Below are 26,064 nucleotides of genomic sequence, written 5' to 3'. Positions count from 1 at the left end.
AGACTTGAACCTTTTCATTAATGATTTAGATAAAGACCCATGCTGAGGAGGTGAACCGCCCCACTCAAAGACAGAGGCAGGATCCAAAAAGTTCCTGGACAGCCTAGAATCTTGGAGCAAATCTAACAAACTAAAAACAAGGATGAACTAAAAGCCAAACTTTACACCTGAGTCCAAAATAATCCACAAGCACAAGGCCCAGATGGGAGAGGGGCAGTTCCACAGGAAACTCCCAGAGCCCTGCATCCAGACTCAGGGAAGAAGCGGGTGGGCCAATCAGGAAAGACTAAGGGACCCCCCAGGAGGGCACAAGAGGGTCCTGGAGCCAGGATGGCGCAGAGGAGGCTGACCAGACTTCAAACCCCTGCCTTTACTCTCCCAGCCCCCAGCACTGAGCCGGCATGGGGAGGGGGCTCTCAAATGCTTTCTAAATTGATAGATTCTTAAAAGCAGTGAGGGGTGCCACAGTGCATATAATGCCCGACCTGGAGTCAGGATTCATCATCCCTAGTTCAAATTCAGTCTCAGACACTTCCTAGCTGGGGGACCCTGGGCAAGTCACTCACCCTATTTGCCTCAGTTTCCTTATCTGTCAACTGAGCTGGAGAAGAAAATGGCCAAAATACTCCAGGATCTCTGCCAAGAAAACCCCTAAATGGGATCAGGAGATTGGTCATGAAAAACGACCAAGAACAAAAATTTAAGGGTATGAAGGGAAAACTTCATGGGGGCAGGTGAGAAAGCTTCAAATATGTTACGAGTTATATGAAATAGGGACATAATTTAGGAGCATGCTGTAAAAGCCAACTTCAGGCTTCAGAGTTCTCCAAAACCAGCCTCTGTTGTTTGGAAAAGTCTCAGGTCCCTTTCAGTTGGGGGGATCAGAGGACCACTCAGCAGAACCTGATCTGCAGGTTGGAGGTCCTTCAGCCACAGGCCAGGGGCTAGACCTCGGACCAGCATTCTAAAGGGCAGGCTGGGATACTGGGCTAAATCTACTGAGAGAAGACAGGTCCTCAGCAGGGCCTCCCAAAAGCCTAGGCTGGGGCCCACACTGCCAGGGAGCAGTCACAGGAAAGAGTCCAGCAGGGGGGTGCCTGGTGGCTCGAGCCACACCCTGCAGTAACCCAGCCCACAGGGACCTTGGCCAGACAGGCCCAGGCAGAGGGCCCTGTTTGCCGCTCCCCAGCAGCAGCCCAACCGTTAACCACTTCCTATCCCTAAGCAATGGGCATTCTCTGTCAACAAGCTGACTGGGCCTGCTGGCGTATGAGTATTCAGACCCCAGCAGCACTTCCTATCAAGTACACAGGTGGAGCCTAATCAACACTCACTAGTCTATCCTGCAGACATACACCCTTATCTTTGCTGGGCTACAGCAAAGTCCAACCACAAGGCCAGCTCTTTCCACTTCTGACGCCCATTGATCCTCCACTTGACAATGTGGCCCTGCTCCTCAACCTTCTCAGCCTGGTCTTTCAGCCATGCCCAACTCCAGCTGCTTTTACAGATGAGGAAACTGAGGCACACAGGGCAAGTGACTTACCCTGGGTCACCCAGCTGCTAAATGTCTGAGGCTGGATTTGAACTGGGATCTTCCTGACTCCAGGTCCAGCATTCTGTGCACTGTGGTACCCTCCTAGATCTCCCCAGCCCCTCAGCCTAGGGACTGTCACAAAGAGTTCTCCCTCAGGTCTGCTCCAAGCACGAGCTTCCTTCCTCCTTAAAGTCTCCAGGTGGCCCCCAGAAAAGGTCGAGGTGTTCTAGCCTCTCCAATCTGAGGCCGGACCACAATGTATGGGCCATTCCACCCTCCCTGGCCTGCTCACTGCTCTGTCATTCTACCAGCTCTCCTGTCCCAACTCTTCCTCTTCCCCCTCCTCCAAGGCCATAGCCAACTTCCTACAAGCTCTGGCACTTGTGGGACAGGCCCAGGGACAAGTCTTTGGGAATCGCTGATCTGAATACCTCCTTCTAGAGAAGGAGAAAGAAGCTCCCAGGAAACCCCTTGCCACAGAGCCAAGATGTAAGTGAGGGCCTCTGAACTGAAATCCAACCTGAACTCTATCACATCATGGATCACCTTTTCCCCTTCTACATGATCCCTCCCCTTGGGGGGGGGGGGGGAGCTCCATGTCCACCTTCTGTCCCTCTCACAAAAACCTTACACACTCATTCTTTCCATATTCTTTTTTTTTGTTTGTTTTTGCAAGGCAATGGGGTTAAGTGACTTGTCCAAGATCACACAGTTAGGTAATTATTTAGCTTCTAAGGTTGGATTTAAAATCAGGTCCTCCTGACTCCAGGGCCTCCCATATTCAAAGAATGCTTGAAGTGAAAAGGACCTGGGAGGTCAACTTGATTCCAACATCCTCATTTGACACTTGGGGAAACCCAAGGCCCAGGGAGGCCAAAGAAATTTGCACCAGGTCCCTGGAGGATAAAATGGCAGGGCAGGGTTTTAGTCTGTTGGCACTTTCACATACCTTGTTGGGGTGCCCCATTCCCCCAGGTCTCCCAACCCATCACTTACAATCTTCTCATAGTATTCCCGGCGGCGCTCTGCACGCTTCTTGTAGTCCACCATCATGCCCCGAAGCTTTCGTTCATGTTTCCGGGCCTCATGCCACATGGTGGCGGCCAAGCCTGTGGTGGACAGGGAACTACCATGAGGGAAGGATCTGGGGAAAATGGGGATGCTTCCTTCACCAAGGACCTATGGCCTATTAGGGCCAGGTCAGCCCTCAACAATCTCCCTCTGATTTTACAACTGGGGAAAGTGAGGAACAAAAAAGGGAAGAAGAATTTGTATGTGAGCTAAGAAGGGGATAAGGGTGGTACAGGATGCACAGAACCACGGACACTCCCGCCCCACCCCAGGGATTGGCAGAAAAAGCCAGGACTTGGATTTCAGAGTCCAAAGGGGAACTCAAGACCATCTAATTTGAACTTTTCCCCCTTACTGAACAGGTGAGAACACTAAGATTCAAAGAGAGCTGGAAAGTATATGGCCAGAAAAGTTGTCTGAGAAACCAGAAAAGAGCAAGAAAAACATAAAGACAAGCGCCAAGGCATGGGTGCCAGTTCTACCCCTACCTGACCCAAAGAGAACCTGGGCAAGTGACTCTCCTTTACATAATCTCAGCAGTCACAGGTCCAAGTCAAAGCCCTGCCACTAAGGCAGGTAGAGGTGACTTGGGAAGGGAGACAAGCTCCAAAACACTTTTGTAAACTATCTAGGCTGGCCCTTTAATTTGCAGACATGAAAACTGAGCCCAACATCCCAGGAAGAAGCAGCTCCCAGAAAGCACAAGAGGAAATTCCAGGCAAAGTGAGGAAGAATAAGTATCCTGAGACAGCATCATTTAGGAGATGGATAGGGAGGGGGAAGAAAGATCTGAGAGGACACAGATACAGGTGTGTTGACCATTACAGGAACCGGGGCTAGAGGAGGGATGGCCAGGCCTAGAGCCTTCTTTAAGACAACCCTGCAAGCAGGGTGGCAGGGAGACATGATAGAAAAGAGGAAAGCTAGAAGCTAAGGGCCTGCAGTTCAGACAGTGAAGAAGAAGGATGATTTCCTTGTTGGCAAGGAAGAGGATTTGAAAGGCACTTCAGGATTGGCATGAGACCAGAGGCAGGGTTAATTCAATGCAACAGACATTTGTTGAGTGCCTACTGTGTACAAGCATTGTTCCAAGGGCTCAAAAACCAAAGACACAAACAAAACATAATTCCTTACATTTAAGGAGACTCCACATTAGGAGATATAAAGCATAAGAAAGAAAGGAAGTAGAATACACTGAACAAACCCAGTTTCTAATCTCACTCCTGAAAACTCAAAATAAATAAAATCTTTATAATTCAAAAAACAATTTTAAATCAATGTATACCATAGAAACAATATAAAGACTGGCAAATCGCCTTCTGTGGGGGGAGGAGGGAGGGAAGTAAGATTAGGGGAAAAATTGTAAAACTCAAAATAAATAAAATCTCTAATCCCACTCCTGCTATTTATTCCCCATAGGTCCTTGGGAGAGTCCCTGACCACTACCAAAATGACGGGATTGAGGTCAATGGTCATGAAGAGGAGTCCAGCCTGAAATGCCAGGTTCCTCTGAGATACTCACTGTAAGAGGGAAAAATTCATTCCCAGCATGGGGACAGGGGAGGGGAGGGACAGCATGGTATAAAGTGCCTACTATGTATCTGTTATAGATACTGTTATTATCATCCCCATTTTACAACCAAAGAAATCGAGGGAGGAAGCGACAGACCAAGAGCCTCAGAGTCAGTAAGTCAGACAGAGCTGGCACTCTATTCTCTAGACCACAAGAAGTATTGGGGGAGAGGGGGAGGTGTGCCTGGCAGATATAGGAGACCCCTTCCATGCAAAGAGTTAAGGGAGGAGAGAAGTAGTCTACTCATTCTGGTTTCTTTGGTTTTTGCAAGGCAGTGGGGTTAAGTGACTTGCCCAAAGCCACATAACTAGGCAATAATTATTAGTGTCTGACACTGGATTTGAACTTGGGTCTTCCTGATCCAGGGCCAGTGCTCTATCCACTGTACCACCTAACTACCCCCAGTCCATTCATTCTGGAGAGCAGTTTAGAACTGGGCCAAAAAGTCAAATAACTTTGATCCAGCAATGACACTCCAAAGGAATCAAAGAAAGAGGAAAAGGATCCATATTTACTTCTAGCAGCTCTTTGTGAGGCTGAAGAAGTGAAAATGGGAGGGAGGGAGGAGAAAAGATCATCCACTGGGAGACAGCTAACCAAGTGATGGTATATGACTGTGACAGAAAAATATTGTGGTGTAAAAAATTCTATGGGAGTGGTTTCAGAAAAACTGAGAAAGAATCAGATGAATTGATGCAGAATGAAGGAAGCACAACTATGTGATTGTGTTACACAGGACCATCGATACTGCAAAGACAGACAACTTTGAAAGGTTTGGGAACTCAACTCAGCACAGTGAACCACCACAATCCCAGAAGACTCAGGTGGAAAACATTGCCCACCTCCTGGACTCAGAATATGGACTGAAGCTGTTTTGTTTTTGGTCTTTTTTAGACATAGCTAAAACAGAAGAATCCGTGAGCTCCACCATACATATTTATAATGAGGAAAGAGAGAGAGAAAATTTTGAAACAGAAAATAAAATTGAATTTTTTTTAAAGAGAAAAAAAGCTTTTTCCAAGGTACCCATGATGCCCCCTGCTCTCCTGGAAATAAAGCCCTTTGTCCTAGAACTCTCTGATCTCCCACAGAATGAAACTTGACTTTGCCCCCAGGGCAACAGTGTCAGCTCCCTTAAGTAGCTAGCAGCTCCCTGGCCTCTTACAGGCCAAGCAAAGTCTTCGAACCCCTGAATCATCCCTGAGCCCTGGGCCCTGATTTACATGATTCACTCATCCAATGAACCTCTTGCCAATTGACCTCTTACCTTCCCATTAAGCTTTCCAGACACCAGTGGAGGCAAGGGGCCTAGAGTCAGGAAGTCCTGAGTTCGAATTCTACCTCAGACATTTCCTAGGCCAGTCTCCTAACCCCTCTCAGTCTTGGATTATCTATCTATTAGATGGAAATAATAACATCACCTGCATCTCGGGACTGTTGAGATTTTTACATACTTTCAAGTCCTCTATAAATGTCATTTCTTCAGCTCCAGAAGAAGCGCCCACTACTAGAAAGGGTATTTCCACCAACCTCCTAAAACTTCCCAAACGAGAAGACTGTTCCCCAGCCTGGGAGGTTCCCCAGGGCTCAGGACAAAACCTGGCACAAACCAATGCTCTTTCCTTCCTTCCTTCCTTCCTTAAGGCAACATCTATGGTGGAATACATTCCATTAAGATCCACAGAGACAAAAACAAGTTTGCTCTTATCATCTGAGAATACTACAGACCATCTGGACAGGAGGCGGAAATGGTTGGGATTGAGTATGGAGGTCTAACCAGAAGAGTCAAGGAGGGTTTCAATGAACTATGTGGTCCTGGCTAAAAAATAATTTTGTTCTTCAAAAAACAGAAAGCCACGAGGGAAATTTTCTGTTTGGTATTGAATTCTCAACAAGAAAGCCCTGGGGAGCACAAAAGCACAGAATAGCAAAGAAAAACCAGGGTCTAGTCTGACAGGCTCTATTAACAGTATGAGAACAGATTTCAAAGGGTCCCAAGAGCTGAAGTTCTACAGGGGAAGTTAACACAGGAGAAAGGGGAAACCCTAAAAAAATGAAATTCTGAAGACACACAGAGAACAGTTATTCCAATGAGGAAGAAAAGACAAGACTTTTGCATAGAGAACTCCTCAACTACCTTCATTTTTAAAAAGCATGTACAGAACAAAGTCTGGGTAGGAAGCAGAAAAAAACCTAAAAACATGGCCTTCTGAAGGAAAGTTCACAATAAGCAAAAAAGGTTATTTTGGCTAGATTGGGGAGAAGAGGAGGTTTCAAGAGAGGAGGCTCAGGAGAGAGGGGAGAGGACCCAAGAGGTCTCAATCGGATGACATCCAAGATGAACACTTCTGTTCTCTTTCCAAAGAATCAACTCTGGACCAGAACAGGAAAAAGACACTAATAGGGAGTACAAGTCCACTCTCTGCCCTGCACAGATCTGATGGGTGGCACTCCAGCCTTCTCAAAGGACTGGCAGATGTAAAACCAAGGAGTCACCACAGGACTTCCTGAAAAGCAGGTGTCAAACATCTCCCAAACAAGGAAATGGAATCTAACAACTATGGGTCAGTCCCAGGGAAGTTCCAGGGCCCACTTAGCAGCTTCCTCCTGAACAAATTGTCAAGAGGCAAAAGAGGCTGGGAATAAAGAAAGAGATTATGATGATAAAATGTCATCTTTTTAAGGACAGGCTGTCCCAGGCTAATCTGATTCCCTTTTGTAGGCAGAGTACTAAAGGGGTTAATTAGAAGATTGCTTCAGAGGGCCTGGAGTCAGGAGGACCAGAGTTCAAATTCAGGTTCAGATACTCCCTAGCTGTGTAATCCTAAGCAAGTTACCTCACCTTTTTGCTTCAGTTTCCTCACCTATAAAACAGGAATAATAGGACCAACCTCCCAATGAGACAAGAAAAGGCTTAGCACAATGCCTGGCTTAGCAAGCATTATATAAATGTTAGTAGATATTATTATTACTACTATTTTTAGAGCAAGTTTAGATTTCAGCAAAGCAATGACGAAGTCTTATGCTTCTCTTGCACTAAAGAAAGCAAGGTAAATTTTTGGAACTGATTAAAGGCAAGAACCCCAAGTCAGTGTGAGGACAACTTGGAAGGATATAGGGCTCCATGGGAGCACCCAAGATGAAGACGAGGGAGCACACAATCTCATCTGAGATGATGGGATCACACCAGTGACAGCCAGCATCCAAAATGGATGTTTTGCAGATTGCAACTAATTCTAATAGGGCTAACTCTAATAGGAGGCTTTTTCCCTTGGATGGAATCTAAGTCTCCATCAATGTAGGAAGCTCCCTTGAAGGAATTTATTCTCCACCCATGGGAGTCTGTTCAGCAGTTTCCAGAGCTGATGAGAAAGTGAATTTTAAGAAGCAAACATGAACTCATATTAAGGCTGAACAAACCCATTTCACAAACAAAAGACAGGAAGGCATGGCCTTTTGGGGCAGTGGAGGGGCTTGTAAGCTAATAGAACAAAAGCAATGCTCTCTGGGACCTTTTCAGAGGGTCAGAGTGCAGGGCTGGAGAGTGGCAATGGTGTGGATCAGTTCTGGGACAAGCAGAGAGAGGGCCCTATGGGAACTGGGGATGTTTGCTCTAAAGAAGAGAAGGCTTGGGGGAACAAGGTAATTGTCTTCTAGGTTGTGAAGAGACCAAAGGATGAAAGGTACAGTGAAGGCTTGATGTAAGGATCTAGCCAAAAGAGAAAGGGCTAGCCTTGGGGGTTCCTCCAGAACAGGTCAGCCGCTGTGATGGTCACTTGTCAGATATGTAGTAAGGGAGATTCTCACTCTAGCATGGTCCCAAAGAGCCGGCTCCTGGGCTTGCCATCCAGCCCCCTCTGTGCTCTTCCTCCATGTCAGGGCAGTCTCTCAGGCTTGCTGGCCTCTCAGGGTGTGCAATTTCCCAAGAGTGTCCACATCCACCTTTTCTTTACTCTCTTTCCTTTGTGACCTCATCTCTTCCCAAATCTTCAATGATCACCTCTATGCAAATACCACAGAAACCTAAAGAAGCAGCTCTGAGGACCAACATCCAGCTGGAGTCTCTTTGACCCAACTACATACACCAAGGAGACCCGAAACTAAATTGCCCCCCTTTCTTGTCTCTACATCTCTGCAGTCCCAAAGACCTGATGATAACTCTCATCTCTCATCTCCACCTGCTGAAGTCCTCCAAGGTCCACGTCAGGGGCAACTTTCTTCAGCATGAAGCCTTCCCTGGCCACTCTCCCCACTCTAATGTCTCAGGTACTTCTTAGTCTAATTTGTCTAATTGCTTAATTACATTCCAATCACTATAGGTTTAAGTATACTTTTCCATCTTCCTGCTATAGCCCTAAATAAACATCTCCAATGCAAGGATTGTTTTGTTTATCCTGGTGCTGGTACTTAATAAGTTTGTGTTGATTTACAATAGATTGCTGAAGGTTAAAAGAAAGCCAAAGGGGCATGGGCAGGGTGTGTGTTGGAAGTCCCAGACAGGGGTATAATTATGAAAGCCAAGTAGGAGCTTATGTGGGAACAAGTTGAGGTGGGACATCTGGTTTTTAAAAAAAGATAAAGGGAATACTTGGAGCCCAAAGATCAATGAAAAGCAATTGTTAAGATTTGGGGAAAGGAATATTTAGTAGCTCAGGAACCAAGACATATTGGGGAAGGGAAGGATGCTGGAAAAGAACGGAAGAGAGGATGTTTACTTCACCAGCAGAGGGGCTCACTGTTAAACCCTCTGATTAGGAGGAAGGATCTTGATAAATGAAAGGAGAAGGGAACCAAGGAAGAGGAGGTCAGAATTCATCAGAGGGTCTAAGGAGAAGAGAAACCTCAACACCCTGCTCCAGAGGGCAGGATTGGAGTTAAAGAGAATCCAGCTTAATCTATGGGAAGAAGGGATGAAGAAAAGAGAATGGTGGAGCTGTCAAGCATGCAGACCCTTGACACTGATTAAAATGTAACCAGGGAATGTCAAACAAAATCAATATAAATAGAATAAAAACAAAGACAATTATTTTTTAAAACTAAATCACGATGCTGCCAAAGGGATCCTTCTATCTGGATTAGTAGCCCCCAGTTCTGCAGGAGCTTGACATCATTGCTCAGTCCTTCGAAAGCAATAAGGAGAGGCAGAACAGAATCTAAGCTTATGGCTAAAGTCTGGAATGGGAAGAGGGGCATAAGGGATGCGCCACACTGGACAAGTCAGGAGATGAAGAAGGGGTGGGACCAGTGTAACGGAGGCAGGTCTTTGAGAATCCAACTTAGGGACCCCGAGGGAAAAGATGAGGACCTGAGGAATCCCGGACAAAAGAAGGGAGCTCTGGGTCTAGGAAGCCTGGAGGCGCCCTGGGAGAGCTGGGGAGGGGTGGGGATTCCGGGACTCTGGAGAAGGGGCAGAGGAGGGAAATGGGAGAGCGGGGATGGGGCTTCGCTTCCGGAAAAGCCCGAGGGGCTGAACAGCTTGGATAAATAGGGCCCAAACCCGGGAGGGGCGGGAGGGAGAGGAGGCCGCGCAGCAGGGGCCCGGGGGGCAGTTATAGGGGATCCGCAAGAAGGTGCAGGAGGGTCTGCAGCTGTCGCTGGATGGGAGAACAGATGGGGGGCAAGGATGGGGCCGGGGGGCGGGGTCCCCGTGAGGGAGGGGCCCGGGCGGCGCGGGGCCCGGGTGGGGGAGGGGGACGGCCCCAGAGGCCCGGGGCATCCTCGCTGGGGGCGGGGCGGAGGGGCCGCGGGGCGGCGGCCACGACGCTTCCGACTCCCGGCCGCCCCGCGTCCCTCTCGGGCGGGGTCTCGGGCCCATGGCCGCTCGGGGGCGGGGACACCGCCGCCCTGGCCCGGCTGCCCTCTCTCCCTCACTCACCGCGTCTCCGCTGCAGCCGCCGGTGCCGGAACCGGAAGCGGGGTGTACGCCTGCGCGCCGCGGCGGAAAGGGAGGGGCCGAGCCCGCCGGCGGGTCCCAGAACCGCGAGGCCGGCGGAGCGGGGCCTCCTGCCAGCTCGCGCTCGAGGCCCGGGGAGCGCGCAGGCGCACAACCCGGGAGCGTTCCCGGGGCGAACGCCGAGGGGAAGAATGCGCAGCTGCGGGGGCTGCCCACGTGACTAACGTCCCCGCCTTCCTCCTCCGGGGCCTCCTGCAGCGCGGCGAGCTGCGGCCCGGGGACCGGAAGTGGGGGGAAGGGAGCAGGGGAAGGACGCGGCCACGTGCTCGTGCCACTGGCCCTGGAGGAAAAGAGGCGCCCGGAGTCGGGCTCGGCCACGTCTTGTCCCCACACCTTGTAGGCCGCTCAGTGGGCACTCACGGTCTGTGTGACCCTGGACAAGTCACGTCCCCCTTGCCTCAGTTTCTCCATCTGTCAAATGGCCAAGCACTCCAGTATCGCTGGCAAGACGTCGCTTTGTTAGAGACGAGCCGGCCAGACCCCAGGTGGGCCCCCAAAGAGTCCAGGAGTCTCACGGTTCCTTTGAGGGGGCACCATGCTGGTCAGTCCTGTGCCAGCCAGGGTCTCTCCTGATGCCCAATCCTTTCCAGAATGCTTATGAGTCCTTCAGAGCGCCCTCCCTAGAACTCTTGCCTTATGTGAGTTCTTAAAAATAGTCTTTTTAGCAAGCTTAAGTTTGGCATGAGGAAGGCTAATGGATAGTCTTGGTGTCAGGAGAATGGGAGTTCAGACACTTGCCACTTACTAGCTGTGTGACCTTAGACAAGTCACTTAACCCAGATTGCCTCGCATCCAGGGCCATCTCCAGGCCTCCTGATTCATATCTGACCACTGGACCCAGATGGCTCTGGAAGAAAAAGTGAAGCTGGTGACTCAGCTCAGCACTCCCTCACTCAAATCCAATTCATGTGCTTGCCCGGGCAGGTCACCCTGATGTCAAGGTATTCTTCAAGAAGAAGGACAAACATCATCATCAGGTTTGGCTCTGAACAACACGGCCAGCCAATTGGACTTGCTCTCTCTGTAGTAAAGGTTTAATGCTTGGCAATTTTGGTGAAGACCTCGGTGGGGGTCTGGTATCTTCTTCTGTCAGCTGATCTTCAGACTCTTCCTAAGACAATTTAAATGGAAGCAATTCAGTTTCCTGACATAGCTGCCCCGGGTTTCACAGGCCTACAAATGAGGTCAGCCCAAGGGCACTGTAGACCTTCAGTTTGGTAATCAGTCTAATACCTCTTCTCTCCCACACTTTCTTTCCAAGCCTCCCAAATACTTCCAGCTCTGGCAAAGCAGGGTCCACCTCATTATCAATGTGTACCTCCCTGGAAAGTATACCAACAAAGTGAACTTAGCCATGGTATTCAAAACTTCACGATTTGCTATCACTGATGGTTCCACATATGAATGGTATGGTGCTGGCTGATGGAGCACCTGGGTTTTCTTAGCACCACCACCAACATATAGATGCTTATTCTCTCCCTCTCACCTGAGGCAAAAGGGATCTTAAATGATTTCATTTTAAGTTTTGATCTAGGTCTTATCATTCTCTGGTCCCCAAACTGTTGATCATCTCTAGAACTTCTTGGCTCTGACCCTTCCAATCAATTAATAACCATTTATTAATCTAGCAAGCACTGTGCTATATTCTGGAGATAAAAAGAGGCTAAGGATGCTCCCTGCCTACAAGAAATTTACAATCAAATGGAGCTACAATTGATATTAACTGTAAACTCAGTATTAGCTGCCAATGTGGTAGGTCTGTCAGAGTTGCTGATGGGCTTCAAAGCCCAGGGTTGGGGCAGAGGTAGGAGGTCTGGGACGTTAACCAATCCGTCAGGTCTCCAGCCACAGCCATTTGTCTAGGCCAAGCTGGAACCTTCCCCATAGAAGGCTGGAAAGGTGGACAGGACTAAAAAACCTTCTGTGGGAGAGAATTTCTTGTTAAGAGTTGAAGAAAGGTTGACATTCTTAGATATTTGAAGGGCTGCCCTGAGGGGCATTGGACCTGCCCTGCATCATCAAAGCTGGCAGTCCTGGTATAGCGAGGGCTGCTCACGGGTGAGCACCAGGACAGGTACAGCCAGGTGAGTGCGGGAGGGAGGGGGCTGAGTCCCTCGGCCCTGGAAGCCTCTGTGGTCAGGCTTCGTTGGCCAGCTTGCACGAGGTAATTTTGGAGTTCCCTCCAGCCTCAACTCTGTCCATGCCCCTTTCTTCCTCTAGACCTCGGTTTCCTCAACCCTAAGTTCCCTTCTAGCTCTGTGCTATCTCTGTCCTTACAGAAAAAGGACCCCGCCCAGTTCCTGCAGGTGCATGGCCGGGCCTGCAAGGTGCATCTTGATTCAGCGGTGGCCCTTGCTGCTGAGAGCCCTGTCAACATGTGAGACCCTGGCTGGACTGAGGGGGGGATTGGGGAGCTTAGATGAAAGAGGCTCAGGAAACAGGTCAGGGTTGTGATGGATGAACTGGGACCCTGAGGCAAAACTTGAGGTCAGTGTTGGTATGTGTAATTGGGAGGAGTTTGGGGCACCAGGAGGGTGCGTTGGAAAAGTAGGAAAGGAGCAGACTGAGACTGGAGCAAGGAGGTAGGAAATTCGAGGAGAATGGGCTGGGACCTGAGGCCTTACTGGGAGGACTGGGAGATGGCAAAGGGGTCAGGTGTCCTGGGCTGTGCCGAGCCCTCGGGGCCTCTCAGGATGCCTTGGCAGGGAGACACCAACACTATGATTGACCGGTTCGATGTCCGCGCCCACTTAGATTACATCCCCGAGTACACCCCACCGCTGCTGACCACTATGTGAGTCTCAACCTGTCTGTCTCCCCCTGGGTGGAGTGGACTGGGCCTTTGGGTTGCCTGTCCTCTGGGTGGGGGGCAGGAGTTCTCCCTGTTGAAGCCCCAAGAGACCCAACCCTTTGTTGCACTTACGTAGAGAATTCCTGGAGATACCCCCTCCAAGACCTCTGGGTTTCTCCCCCAGTTCTCCAGAACAGGAGTCAGATGAACGCAAGTGCAATTATGAGCGTTACCGAGGCTTGGTGCAGAATGACTTTGCTGGCAGTGAGTGAGGAGGGGTCTGCGGAAGGGGCGGGGTGCCGGGGCCAGGGTCTGTGGGCTCCCTTTCCCCACCAGTTCTGCTCACAGCCTGTGCTTTTCCCTCTGCCTCCACCTCCCGCCGCTTCTACCCATCTGACCTGGCTTCAGTTTCTGAGGAGCAGTGTTTGTACCAGATCTACATTGATGAGCTCTATGGGGGCCTGCAGAAACCCAATGAGGAAGAGAAGAAAAAGTGAGTGCAGGTGGGCGAGGGGCTGGGGACTGTGCTGGCCGGGGGCAGGGCCTGACGGCTTCACCTCTGCTCTGTGGCCCAGGTTGGCAGAGAAGAAGGCATCCATTGGCTACACGTACGAGGACAGCACTGTGGCTGAGGTGGAGAAGGCGATGGAGAAGCCTGAGGATGAGGAGTCGCCCGGGGAGGAGGAGAGCAATTCTGATGAAGACGAGGTCATCCCTGATATCGGTGGGTCCGCTCTGGCACTTTGTCTGTGGGCACCTTGATCTCATTCTTCCCACCACGGCCTCAGCCGACAGGTGGTAAATGCTTCCTCCTGCTCTCAGCTCACGACTGAATGCTGGGGGTCTAAGAGCAAGCGATGTCCCTGCCTTCAGGCCCCCCCCCCCCCGAGAAAATGCATGTGCTGTGCATGAACATATATTATCCACACCTAGAATGTGTATGCGCAGAGACACCTAGAACATGTGTACACAGATAGACCTACGTGCAGTGCATCTATCTAGAACATGCATGAGCTGAAACACCTAGAATACATAAGTGCAGATAGACATACAGGAATTACATGTATCACATATATCTAGAATGTCTGTGCGCAAAGAGGGACCCACCCATGGTGTGGTTGCACCACAGCTAGGTGTATGCACAGAGGGACAAGATGTGTAATCCAGGGGCGGCTAGGTGGTGTAGTAGATAAAGCACCAGCCCTGTAGTCAGGAGTATTTGAGTTCAAATCTGGCCTCAGACACTTAATAATTACCTAGCTGTGTGGCCTTGGGCAAGCCACTTAACCCCATTTGCCTTGCAAAAACAAAAAAAAAAAAGTGTAATCCATCCAGCTAGAATGCATGTGCGCAGATGCACACCTAGAACATGCTTGCTTAGATATGTCCGTGTGGTGCCCACACTTTGAATGTCCATGTTTAAAGACATGGACGGGCAGCACACAGCCAGTCCATACATCCAGGATTCCTCTGGGCCTGGATTGTTCCAGGGCCCAGGCTGTCTCCTAAAGAGGCTCAGCTCTGACATGAGTCTTGCAGCCAGAGCTTTCTGGAGGCCCAGGTGAGGAAGGGGTCCTTGTCCTTTAAGCCCCAGTTCCCCCCACTTCTTGCCTCCTGCCTCTCCCTCTCTTCTGACATCCAGTGCTGTCCCCTCCCTGGGGCAACCCTTTCCATCCCCATGGCCCAGGCTTCCCTGTCCTGTCCTGCCTCTCTGTTCCCCTTCCCCCCTGACGGGCACTCTCTGGGCACAGATGTGGAAGTGGACGTGGACGAGCTGAACCAAGAGCAGGTAGCCGACCTGAATAAGCAGGCCACGACCTACGGCATGGCAGACGGGGACTTTGTGAGGTGAGGCCTGGGGTGGAAGGACAGGAAGGAGCCCAGTAGGCCTGTCATTGTCCTCTCCCTTCTTCTCTTTCCCCTTCCTTCCTTTCTTCCCTCTTCCCCCTTCCTTTGTCTTCTCTCCCTTTCTCCCCTCTCCTCTTACCCCTTTCCACAGGGTCCTAGCGTGAACTTTGTTAGTCCATTCTTCAGGCACACGACCCTCCCCTTAGCCCCAGTCTCCATCAGTCTCCTCTCTGAGCAGTGATTACCTGCCATGGAAGGACCCTGGGTGCAGATGACCACGTTTGTGACATTGGATGAGTGGCTTGCCTTCTTATCTATAAAAAAGGGGGGGGGGTCAGACTGAGGTGAATTTCTAGCCTTACTGCTTCTGCTTAGCTGAATGACCTCAGCCAGGATCCTCAGGGACCTAGTCCTCAGTCCTTGGCTGTACAGCTGCCTGGGAGGACCTCAACATTTGAGTGTGTTTGGTGCCCTGCCTCCCTCTGGAGGTCCTTGTTCTAGAAAATGACTAAGGTTTCTGCAGATTCTTATAACTCCCAAGTCTGGGATTTTATGACCTCGTATCCCTAGACTGACCTGTTGGCCTTGTGATGCTGGGCACCGTTCCACAGTGACCTTGTGACACTTTGCCGCCCTTCTTGCCCCAACCCTCCCTGGCCTGACTTGGCTGGGTGGCATTAGCTGATCTTGGGGAAGTCCCTTCCCTTCTCTGTGATGGCCAGAGGCGAAGTCACCACAGTCCAGCTAGCCTAAACACTTCAAAAGCAAAGCCCCAGAGAGAGAGAGAGAGAGAGAGAGAGAGAGAGCCAGCCAGCTAGCCCCAGTAATGAAGAACTCAGGGCTGGGTTCAAACCCTTGCTCCTTCATTTGCTGCTGGTACAAGTGACCTTGCCTCTCTTGCCTCCATTTCTGCAGTTGTACAGGGCATTCTAGAGTGCAGAGAACTGTGGTCTGAGTCCATAGCCCTGAGGGTGCTAGGAGACTGGCCTACAGCCCTTCTTGGATCTCCTCTTCCTCTTCCTTTGGGTGATCTTTGTGCTGGAGGTCTCCAGGAGGCTGTGGCAAGAGCCTTGGGACCCTGGCATTCGAGGCCCTCTAGGGGCTGAGCACAGAAGACACCTTGGAAAAAATACAAGGATGTGTGTAACCAAGTCATGTGGGCTTGGGGAAGGCCCCCCTGCCCCCAATGTGGGGTAGCCAGGATTGCATGGCAAGGATATGGGAGGCTACCAGCAATTCGCTGTGATCTTGGGCCAGTCATTCACCTTCCTCTCTGGCCCACCCTCAGTTCCCATCTGAAGAATGAATATCGTTGGTCTCCTGGCTGTGGTCAGAACTCTTTTATACCTGTGAGCCATCCGTGTAGATTCTAGCAAAGGGGGGCCCTCATATAACCTCCTGACCTTCTTTTCTAGGATGCTGCGGAAAGACAAGGAAGAGGCTGAGGCCATCAAGCATGCCAAGGCTCTGGAGGAGGAGAAGGCCATGTATTCGGTGAGGGGTGGGGGTCCTGACTCTAGTGGAAGTGGGATTGATGGGGAGGAACCAGAGCTGCCTCCCCCTCATACCTGCCTTCCCCTCAGGGCCGCCGATCCCGGCGACAGAGGAGGGAATTCCGGGAGAAGAGGTTGAAAGGCCGCAAGATCAGCCCCCCGAGGTAGGCCCGATGATGACAAATCATTCCCTATCCCTCCAGTCTCTTCCTGGGCTGCAAATCTCAAGCTTCTCTCAGGAAGAACAATCCTGCTACTAGGCTGGATGGATGTATTTAGGACCTGAGGAAGGACTGAAGCCTGCAGCTTGGAGCTCGACCCTGCACCAGGGCCTGGGCAGAGCCCACCTGGCTGATGGGAGCAGGACATGAGGCTGAGGGATAGTATCTGCTCTTTAGGGACCTAGTGTTCCTCCCATCCTGGGGCTCCAGAGAAAGGCCCTGCCATTTCCTGAGTTCTGGGATCAGGGAGATGGAGAGGGAGAGAACCTAGGGGACTGAGCGGTGGGCTGGTCCTCACACCTCCCTGCTCATGGAACTCTCTGTTCTTGTTTTAGCTATGCACGAAGAGACAGCCCCACCTATGACCCTTATAAGCGGTGAGTCCAGGAGCCTGCTGGTCTTCCTCTGGGGGGGGGGGGGTTAGGGTGGAATGGAGGAGGGTGTGTGTGTGGCGGGGCAGCCTTACTTTCCCTCCACGTTTATTAAACACTGTTACGTGGAGTCCTGAAGACACAAAATTCAGATAAGAAACAGCCCCTATCCTTGGGAACCTTGGGTTCAGGAGGTCTCAGCCCTTTGTGAGCATAGTGTGGATGAGCTCCCATGCATCATTCCCGTCTCCAGGTCCCCCTCTGAGTCCAGCTCTGAATCTCGCTCCCGCTCCCGGTCACCAACGCCGGGTCGAGAGGAGAAGATCACCTTCATCACCAGCTTTGGGGGCAGTGATGAGGAGGCAGCCGCAGCAGCAGCAGCTGCTGCGGGTGCAGGGGCTGCGCCGGGGAAGCCTCGGGAAGCCCCGCAGCCAGGCAGCGGCCCTGCGCCAGGTCGTAACGCCAGCTCCCGGTCGGTAACGTTCACCCTCTCCTGATCTTTGCCGTGGCCGTGGTGGGTGGGGGCAGGGCTGCTCTCCCGCCTCCGTGACTGTGGTCCGTAGGTGACTGCGCATGTTCCTCCCCTCTGTTCAATCCCCCACAGCCGCCGCTCCAGCTCCTCCTCTTCCAGCACCTCCAGCACCTCCACCTCCAGTTCACGGTCAAGTTCCCGCTCTCGCCGTGGGGGCCACTACAGGCCGGGTCGACACATGCGCTCTCGGTCCCGCTCACGCTCCCGCCGCTACTCACGCTCTCGGAGTCGGGGCCGGCGTCACTCTGGAGGTGGCTCACGAGATGGACGCCGCTATTCCCGCTCACCTGCCCGCCGTGGCTATGGGGCCCGGCGGCGATCCAGGTATGGGGTTGTCCAAGGGGGTCAGGTGAGCCGGCTCGTTTTCAATCAGCCCACTCCAAGTTTGGGATGAGGACTAGAATGTTGATGGCTTATTCAGGTGGTTCAGTGGCCAGATGCCTTGGCTAGGCCCTGTGTCCAGAGACCCATCAGTGACCTCGGATGCAGATCCAGGCTCTGCCCTTGTGGAGAGATAAGACAGACCCAGCCCCTAACAGTGTAGTCACATGTCTCATTGAGTCTGGGGGAGCTCCAGGGAGAGAGAGTGCCTGGGGACAAGGGGCTTCCTGCAGCACTTCTGTGGGAAAAGGCCTGAGGCCTTTGGGGATATCTTGGAGAACGTACAGCTGGATCTTTGTTCTGGAGACATTGGCCTGCCCCAGAACATTCTCTAGGTGGGTCTCCCGGTTTGGTGAGAACCTTGGCTGAGGGTGGGCATGACAATGCAGAGGGGGTTGGCTGCTGTCTAAGGTGGAGGGAAACAACCCTGGGAGCTGCAGAAGACTGCCAGGCTGGGCCCTTTGGGGCTCTGAGAGAACTGATTTCTGGGTGACTTACAGAAGGAAAACCTGTCACAGCTGGGGCCCAAGAAAGACCAAGGGCAATTGTGAGGAGAGCTTGGCATTGCAGAGGAGAAAGGAGGAGAGACCCCTCAGGCCTCTGGAGGGTTTGGAGCTTCTAGACCCAGCCATTGAGAAACTGGGGGAGAGATCAGGGCCTGAGAAGGGAAAGGATATGGACTCACCTGGAGGAAGAGTCTTGTGAGACCTGACCAGGGCTCCAGCACCCCAGGATGGCAGCATGGGGAGTACCATCACCAATGCCAGACAGGGAGGGTGCTGGTCTGTTCAGGATCCAGGTTTTGATACCTTGGGAGTCTTCTTCCCTCTGGTCCTGTTTGCTTATCTGCAAAAGAAGGCAGTGCACTAATGGATGCTGAGGGGCCCCCAGCTCTGCATCATGTTGTCAGTGCCTTTGAGGGACCTGTTAGAGGGATCAGAGATGGGTAGCCTTAGCCAACTCTGGCCTTGTTCCTGTGTTAACCTGGGGTTCGTCTCCTACCTTCACCTACGGTTTCTTGTGAGATAAAGTGGGCCCAAAATGTGTGCTGGCTTAGTCTGCTCCATCATGGGGTTTGCCGAGAGCTGACTTAGGAAAGACATGTGGGAACCCAGAGAGCCACTGCAGTGGGCACTTGGAGTTCCTGAATAGCCCCCTATTCAGAAGAGGCAGAGCTGTCTTCAGACTCTGGGCCCAGACTTTTTCATGGGTTCTTGGCAGTATTCTAGAAAAAGGGGTGGTTAATGAGCACAAACATGTCAGAGGCCTGTGTAGGAGGGAGGGTCATGCCAAACTAGCCTTGTCTCCTTTTTGACATGGTCACTAGACTTTCTAGTGTCTAGCCTAGCTCAAGAGATTGGACTTGTGTTCAAGTCCTGCTGCTGGCAGTTAGTAGCCTTATGACCCTGGACAAGTCCCTTAAGCTCTGGGCACCTTTAGACAGCCTGGCTCCTTAGCACTTCCCCAACCAGCGGCCAGAGACCTAGGTGGAAGGATCGGCTCACACCGGGACAGATGTCCCCTCCAACCCATGAGAGTCCTGTTGAGGCCGCCTGTCCTAAAGGCTGGGGCCAGGCTCTGGGGTGGACCCCATAATGAGGTGCTGTCCTGACCCAGAGTCTGTCCTGTTGGATGTACGGTCTCTGGACAAGTGGCCTGGGTGGCTGTCCTGGGATCTCTGACCCTGCATGTGGATGTGCGTGTGCGTGTGTGTGTGTACACATCTGTTCACATGGATACATTGTACATGTGTATGCACGTGGGGTGTATGGCTTCCAGGATATGACATATTTGTACTGTGGCTACATGTATGTTGCATGTACACATGTAGTGTGTATGCTTTGAGTGATCTAGTGTGTGTGCTTTGAGCATGTGAAGGCATGTGTGACTGGAGCGCATGAGTATGCATAGCTGTGACTGCGTGTATAGGAGTGTGTGCATGGAGGAGGGGCCTAGAGGGTCTCCCAGGTCTCATCTAAATAACTGGTGTTTGGATGGGACCTCAGGGTCTGCATAGGCTTCCGCCTCTGTTATGGGCAGAAGGGGTGAGGAATCGGGGTGGGCAGCAGGCCAGAGCTAGTAAGTATCCCAGGCAGGATGCTGGGTCTGCTGCTCTCTTCCCTGGGCCAGGTTCTGTTCCAAAATGGGGAGGTCTGAGAGGAAGCGGACTGGTTCCATGGAGGCCTGTATTGGAAGGCTGGACAAGACGGCCATGAAGGCTCCTGGTCCTCCACGGGGCCTGCAGGTAGCCAACGTCCTGGAGGGACTAGGCTGCCTGCTGGTGTCTACCCTGGAGGAAGGCTGTGGGGGAGCTGGATGGGCCTGTTAGATCTCTTCCGGCTTCCCATAGGTCTGTGATTGGATGAGTTGTCGAGTCACCGGTTGAGGAATAAGGTCCATGATCCCATTTGCACAGGGTAAAGGTGTTGTCCTTGAGCTGGGGGCCTTCCCTTGGTCATTGAGTCTGGGGAAGCCTCAGAGACATGTATAATGAAGTGTGTAGGATTATATGGGAAACAGATTCTGTTGAAGTAGTTGTCAAGAATGAGGTGTCCCAGAGACTCTCCCCAGACACTGAGCTGAAGGCGAGGGTGGAGCTGCACCTGGGGGGGCAGGTGGACCCGGGGTGCCTGTGGCATCCTGGACATTTGTCTCCTCAGGAGCCGCTCCCGGTCAGGGGAGCGATACCGCCGAGGAGGCCGGGCCCCACGGCATCGGAGCAGCAGCCGCAGCAGCTGGTCACCCAGCTTGTCCCGCAGCCACAGCCGCAGTCACAGCCGCAGCCGAAGCCGTACCCACTCCCCGTCGCCCCTCAGGGAGAAGCTCACGAGGCCAGCGGCATCCCCGGCTGTGGGGGAGAAGTTGAAAAAGTGAGTCTGAGGGGCCAGAGCTCCCATGGTCCCCCTGCCCAGAAGGGCTCATGGCCCATCCCAGGGACATGTCTAGGAGAGATGAACCTCCTGGAAGAGTCCAACCCCGCACCCTTTCTTTCTTCCCACCCAGGGCCGACACAGCTTCGGGTAAAGAGACAGGAGCTGCCAAAGTCAGTAAGAATTTGGAACTCGCCCGTCTAATTCCCAGCGGCGGCACCACCCAGAGCCAAGCGCCTACAGTGGGGATAGGGTGGGGGTGGGGTATTGGGGGGCGCCCAGGGCAGGAACCCAGGGGTTGTTGGGGGTGGTATGGCCCCTTGGGCCCCGGCCCCACTCGGGGTGGTCACCTCTCCTGAGGGCCTCCCCTCCCCTTCTCTTCCTACTTCCTTCAAAAAGCCAGGAGCTCTGTGATGAGGTTGGTGGAGCGTTGAGCACCCACCACCCTTCCCCTCTCTCATTTTCCCACAGCCTAAGCTGACCCCCCAAGAGAAACTGAAACTGAGGATGCAAAAAGCACTCAACAGACAGTGTGAGTGAGGCTCTGGTGGGGGGAGGGAGGCTGGCTGATGGCAATGGGTGCTGACCCCAGCTCTCCCTGGCTCTTTCCCCCCCAGTTAAGGCGGATAAGAAGGCAGCACAGGAGAAGATGATCCAGCAGGAGCATGAGCGGCAGGTGAGGCTGGGTGTGGGCTCCTCCAGGATGGGAGAAGGTGGATGAGCCTCAATGGAGGAGCACTTGATATTTACTAGGCAGCAAATGCCAGGCAGCACTGGAGCAGGGAGAGGATCCAAGCCTTTGCTCCTTACGCCCTGATAGCTGAGGCAACAGGCAGAGGCCTCCCTGGGAGGGGCCTTTGGATAGCACCATGGAGGGAGTCTGCAGGATGAATTGGGGCTGGGCTCCATGAGGGGAGGTCTGGGCATGTTGGGGGGGACACGAGGTGTGAGGCTGAGAGATGGCAGGAGTTGAGGTTGCTTCCAAAATGGCAACCCTGGCATGCTGGGGAGAGGGTCTTCCTGGAAGGCAGGAGCTTGGGAGGCATGGGTTGGCACCACCAGTCTCTTGAGAGGGCTCTGTGTTTCAGGAGCGAGAGGATGAACTCCGTGCCATGGCCCGCAAGATCCGCATGAAGTAAGACCCCTCTTCCTCATAAGCTCCTCTCCCCACCCCCCCCAGCCAGGCCTGCCCCCCCCCCTCTACTTGTTACCTCCTTCCCTTAGGGAGCGGGAACGCAGAGAGAAGGAGAGAGAGGAGTGGGAACGGCAGTACAGCAGACAGAGCCGGTCCCCGTCCCCCCGATACAGTGAGTCCCTGGGCTGGGCCTTGGGAGTCTGGGGGGGCAGCTTGTCAGTGGGACTAGGTCTCAGGCCCTCCCCACCCCCCATCCTATCCTCTGTCTTCTCTTGTAGGTCGTGAATACAGTTCCTCTCGGAGGTAAGCCTTTTGGGCTGGGTCATGGGGGGCCATGCTTCTCATTTCCACCCCTCCCGACTAGAGTTCCATCCCCTCCCTAGTCCCCAAAGCCAGGCAGGTGCCCGGGTTCTCCCCCCAACCATGGTTCTCAAATGCTCTCTCTTTTCCTCTGTCCTAGGCGTTCACGGTCCCGTTCTCGAAGCCCTCATTACCGCCACTAGTGGGATTGGGGTGGGGTGGGGTGGGAATTGGAGGGGCTGGAGCCCTTACCCAGGGTCAGTGCTGCTGGTTTTACCACTTGTTTGTGGAATAAATTAGAAGGGTATTTAATATTCCTCCTGTGGTCTGTTCTGTGTTGGGGGGGAAGCCTGGGAATTAAACACCAAGACCTGAAGATGAAGCCAGAGCTGGCTGGGGGGGGGGGTTCAGAACAGGAAAGATATGTGGGCATTGAGGGGGAAACTGAGGCAGGGGGAAGAGCAAAGCCAAAATTAGGGCCCAAATCCTTGAACTTGTAGAGTCCTTTGTGTGCTGGGGATGGTCAGCACATGGATGTCGGGGAGCCGTGGCCAGTGGGTGACTGCTGGGATGGGCATGGCCCAGGTCCTAGGGGTCCTCCCTAGGGCCCAGGCCCTTCTTGCAGACTAGGGACAGAAGAGGTCAGAGACCCGTGTGGGCTGGGTGGGGTTGAGCCTGCCTGTTGACTCTTCTGTGGGCCTGGCCAGGTGCTGCTCCAGGGCTGGGCAGAGGCCTCAGCCTCCCAGAACAGGGACAGTCGTGCACACCCAGGAGTCTGGGCCATATTCCCACGGAGGTGCAGACCCCACAACGGCCCAGGAGGAAGCCTGGAACAGTGACTCCTTTCCCACTGGGGCAGTGTCGAGATGACAGGCCAGGGCTAGCCTGGCCCTAGGGAGGGGACGGCTCCCGGAGTCACCCTGCCACCCCAAGAGAGGCTTAGACAAGTCGGGCACCCGAAGCCCCCAGTCTTTGTGTTCGAGGGAGGTGGAGGCCAGGGGCCTCCCTAACCTTGGCCCTATTATATTACATCTGGTGGGGGGAGCAAGGGGGACCTCTGCCCTGGGGGCCCTTGCAGGTCCAGGCCCCTTCCCTCTTCTCTTGCCCAAGCCTCGCCCACGCCGGAACCGGGCCCACCGCTTTCTGTGCCAGCCTGGCCCTGCCCCGGGCAGTGGTGGTGGTAGTGGGAGCTCTTTTTGGCCCTTCCCCCCGCCCCAAACCGGTCTGGCCAGCCACTGTTTTTCTTGGGAGGGGGTGTGGAAACTGCCCTCACCCCACCTTTCCGCACTGGGCTGCCATAAGAAAGCAAGGAGCCTGGCGACTTCCAAAACTAGAAATGTTTATTACCAAAAACAGAGACTCGCCGTCAGGGGTGGGGCAGGGGTCGGCAGTCGGCCTCGTGCCCGGGCCCCAGCTCCCCGTGTTGGCGCTTGAGGTGCTTGTCCAGGGTGGCCCGCAGGCCGAAGGGCACCAGACAGTGGGGGCACTGGAACGGGGGCGGCCCGGGCGCGGGGCCGTGGGTGCGCAGGTGGCGGGTCAGCTTGCTGCTCTGGGCGCAGGCGTAGGGGCAGAGGGGGCAGGCGTAGGGCCGCTCGCCCGTGTGGGAGCGCCGGTGCACGGTCAGGTTGCTGCTGTTCCGGAAGACCTTGCCGCAGAACTCGCAGGTGTCTCCCCGCCGCCGGCCCGCCGCGCCTCGGCCGCCCCCCGCGTCCTCGCCGGGCCCGGCCGGCGGAGCCCCTGGGGAGCCGGGCTCCCCGCCGCCCCCGTCCTCGCCGCCGGGCCCGGGCGGCGGGAGCAGGCCCGAGGGGGCGGCGGCGTGGTCGGCGGGCTCCGGGGGCGCAGGGGCCGAGCCGGCCCGCTGGTGGGTGCGCAGGTGGCGGGTCAGCTTGCTGCTCTGGGCGCAGGCGTAGGGGCAGCGGGGGCAGCGGTAGGGCCGCTCGCCCGTGTGCGTGCGCCGGTGCACCGTCAGGTTGCTGTGCGAGCGGAAGCCCTTCCCGCAGAAGTCGCAGGCGTGACTCCGGCTCCGCGAGGCCGCCGCGCCGTCCTCGCCCGGGCCCGGCCGGCTCTGGTAGATGGCCAGCCCGTGGGTCTCCTGGGCATGGCGCAGGAGGTTCCAGGCGCCCATGAACCAGCTGCCGCAGCTGCTGCACGAGAAGGCCGAGGGCTCCGGGGACCCTGGACAGGGAGACAGCACAGGGTTAGCGGAGGCCCGGGCCCCGGACAGCCGCTGCGGCCCCGGGGGGCCTGCAGCCACCGGGCCCGGCCCGGCTCGGCCAGGGGCTTCCCAGGCTGCCCGGGAGGGAGTTTCCCAGAGCAGCTCCCCTAAGCCCTGCCGCCGGCCTCCACCCCTGCCTCCCTCCCTGTCGGGGGTCGCGGGCCCCTCTCCCAAGCCGCCAGGCCGAGGGCGGGGCGGGCCAGGGAGGCGGCCGGCCCCTCCCCCTCCCGGGCAGGCCAGCACCTGGCGGACCCAGGGGCCCACGGAGAAGTGAAACCCAGCCAGCCAGGGCGGGACTCGCCGCCGCCGCCCGCCCGCCCTCTTCCCCACAAGTCCGGGCCACCCCGACACCTCCCCCCCCCCCCCCAGCCTTGCGGCCAAGTGTGGGCCAAGGCCGAAAGGGGAAGTCCGGGGCGCGGCCGCGCCTCGCGCCCCCCCCACTCACCCGCGTCCCCCTCGGGGTCGGGGCCCCGGCCCCAGGCCGGCCTCTGGCAGCGGCCCCTCTTGTGCTCGATGAAGGCCACGATCTGGCCCAGCGGGAAGGTGAGCAGGCAGCGGCCGCACGTCAGCAGGTCCGGGCAGCTCCGGAGGGCGGCGGGGAGGAGGCGCGCCGGGCCCGGCCTGGGGGGGCCCCCGGCGCCGGCCGCCTCGGGGGAATCGGGACCCGCCGGCGGCAGCGCGCAGGACGAGCGCGACGAGGACGAAGGCGGCGGCGACGCCGAGGCCGAGGAGGAGGAGGAGGAGGAGGAGGCGGGCGAGGCCGAGGAGCCGGGCCGGGCGCCGGGCGCTTGGGGCCGGCCGGCCTCCCCCGGGCCGCGGCGGCCGCAGCTCCCCGGCTGCCTCCCGTCGGGGCCGTCCGGCCGGGCGCGGGGCAGGGCCGGGGGCGGCGCGGAGGAGCAGGAGGAGGAGGAGGAGGAGGAGGCGGAGGAGGCCGGCGAGGGCGCGGGGCCGCCCGGCCCATCGGGCTCATCGAAGGCCAGCGGCTCGGCCTCGTCGGCCCGGGGCCCGCGGCGGGGCACGCTGCCCAGCTTCCTCCGGGACATGGCGCACGCCGCCGCCGGACGCCGGACCCGAGGAGCCGCCGCCGCCGCCGCCGCCAGGCCCGGAGAGACGCTGCAGGTGAAGTGACCCGGCCTGGCCACCTGGCGGGGCGGGACGGCCGCACGTGGGGGCCGGCGGCGGCCGCAGCGGCCCCGCCTCGGGGGCGGCACCCACCCGGCGCCGCGCCCCGCCCCGCCCGCGGTGCCCGGGCCCCGGGCCGTCGGGGGCGGAGGGGGGCGGGGAGCGCCGGCCCCCCATCTGGGCGGGAGGGCTGCGGGGCCCGCCCCCCTCGGGCGGAGGGGCTGCGCCTGTGCCCCCCCCCCAGCCTCACTTTTCCCTTCTGTAAAATGGGCCTCCGGGGGACAGCGCCGGCCCGGGGCGGGGGAGGGTCGTTGGGGGGGCCCCCGCGGGCGCCGGGGGCCCCAAGAGGGGTCAAAGACGCGCCCCCCTCCCCGCCGCCATCCGGGACCTTAGACCCCAGGGGGGGAGACGAGGGGCAGAGACGGGACGCGGACCGACGGGGTGGGCGGGGCGGGGGCGGGGCCTCGGAGCTGTCCAGCGCGGGCGGGGCCGGGGCCGGGCCGGGCAGCCCAAGGCCCCCGGGGCTGGGCGGGCCGCCCGGGCCAAGCTCAAGTCCCCCTGCCCTGGGGGCCCGGGCCGCGCGGGGAGCCGCAGCGCGCTCCCGCGCATCCTCTCGGCCGCTCGCGCGTGCGCGCGCCCCGGCCGGCGGGC

At 55.6% G+C, this 26,064-nt stretch overlaps 2 protein-coding genes across 6 annotated transcripts; one reads left to right on the top strand and one right to left on the bottom strand.

Moving 5' to 3' along the window:
- The first annotated feature begins 12,429 nt into the window (after positions 1-12,429).
- CLASRP (CLK4 associating serine/arginine rich protein) lies at positions 12,430-22,303 on the top strand. 5 transcript variants are annotated; one of them, XM_074219312.1, is made up of 19 exons: positions 12,430-12,511; positions 12,827-12,928; positions 13,110-13,189; positions 13,334-13,418; positions 13,501-13,649; positions 14,677-14,773; positions 16,189-16,267; positions 16,357-16,430; positions 16,823-16,864; positions 17,112-17,330; positions 17,463-17,714; positions 20,432-20,641; positions 20,775-20,814; positions 21,113-21,173; positions 21,259-21,317; positions 21,730-21,776; positions 21,866-21,948; positions 22,055-22,079; positions 22,237-22,303. In XM_074219312.1, coding segments are annotated over exons 1-19 (1,749 nt in total). In that variant the 5' UTR covers positions 12,430-12,509; the 3' UTR covers positions 22,280-22,303. The 5 variants fall into 5 exon arrangements, 4 of the variants coding, with proteins under 4 accessions (XP_074075413.1, XP_074075412.1, XP_074075414.1 ...); XM_074219311.1 differs by lacking the exon at positions 12,430-12,511 and having other exon boundaries at positions 12,518-12,928; XR_012474672.1 differs by lacking the exons at positions 12,430-12,511; positions 21,730-21,776; positions 21,866-21,948; positions 22,055-22,079; positions 22,237-22,303 and having other exon boundaries at positions 12,518-12,928; positions 20,775-20,818; positions 21,259-21,287.
- Positions 22,304-23,407: 1,104 nt separating this feature from the next.
- On the bottom strand, positions 23,408-25,420 carry ZNF296 (zinc finger protein 296). Its single transcript, XM_074192657.1, has 2 exons — positions 24,737-25,420; positions 23,408-24,251 (listed from the first exon to the last, which is right to left on the bottom strand). The coding sequence occupies exons 1-2, from the start codon at positions 25,332-25,334 to the stop codon at positions 23,443-23,445; spliced, it is 1,407 nt and encodes a 468-aa protein (XP_074048758.1). The 5' UTR covers positions 25,335-25,420; the 3' UTR covers positions 23,408-23,442.
- Positions 25,421-26,064: the final 644 nt, after the last annotated feature.

This window comes from Macrotis lagotis, chromosome 1, assembly GCF_037893015.1.
Source record: "Macrotis lagotis isolate mMagLag1 chromosome 1, bilby.v1.9.chrom.fasta, whole genome shotgun sequence".
Lineage (NCBI taxonomy): Eukaryota > Metazoa > Chordata > Mammalia > Peramelemorphia > Peramelidae > Macrotis > Macrotis lagotis.
Note: the sequence above shows the minus strand (reverse complement) of the source record. Positions and strands in the feature narration are given on the sequence as shown.

Coding starts and splice junctions, on each gene's coding strand:
- CLASRP (XM_074219311.1), top strand. CDS start 12,735: ATGGGCTGGGACCTGAGGCCTTACTGGGAGGACTGGGAGATGGCAAAG. Junction 20,642..20,774: donor GTGGGGGAGAAGTTGAAAAA/GTGAGTCTGAGG, acceptor CTTCCCACCCAG/GGCCGACACAGCTTCGGGTA. Junction 21,174..21,258: donor AAAAGCACTCAACAGACAGT/GTGAGTGAGGCT, acceptor TTTCCCCCCCAG/TTAAGGCGGATAAGAAGGCA.
- ZNF296 (XM_074192657.1), bottom strand. CDS start 25,334: ATGTCCCGGAGGAAGCTGGGCAGCGTGCCCCGCCGCGGGCCCCGGGCC. Junction 24,252..24,736: donor CGACCCCGAGGGGGACGCGG/GTGAGTGGGGGG, acceptor CTCCCTGTCCAG/GGTCCCCGGAGCCCTCGGCC.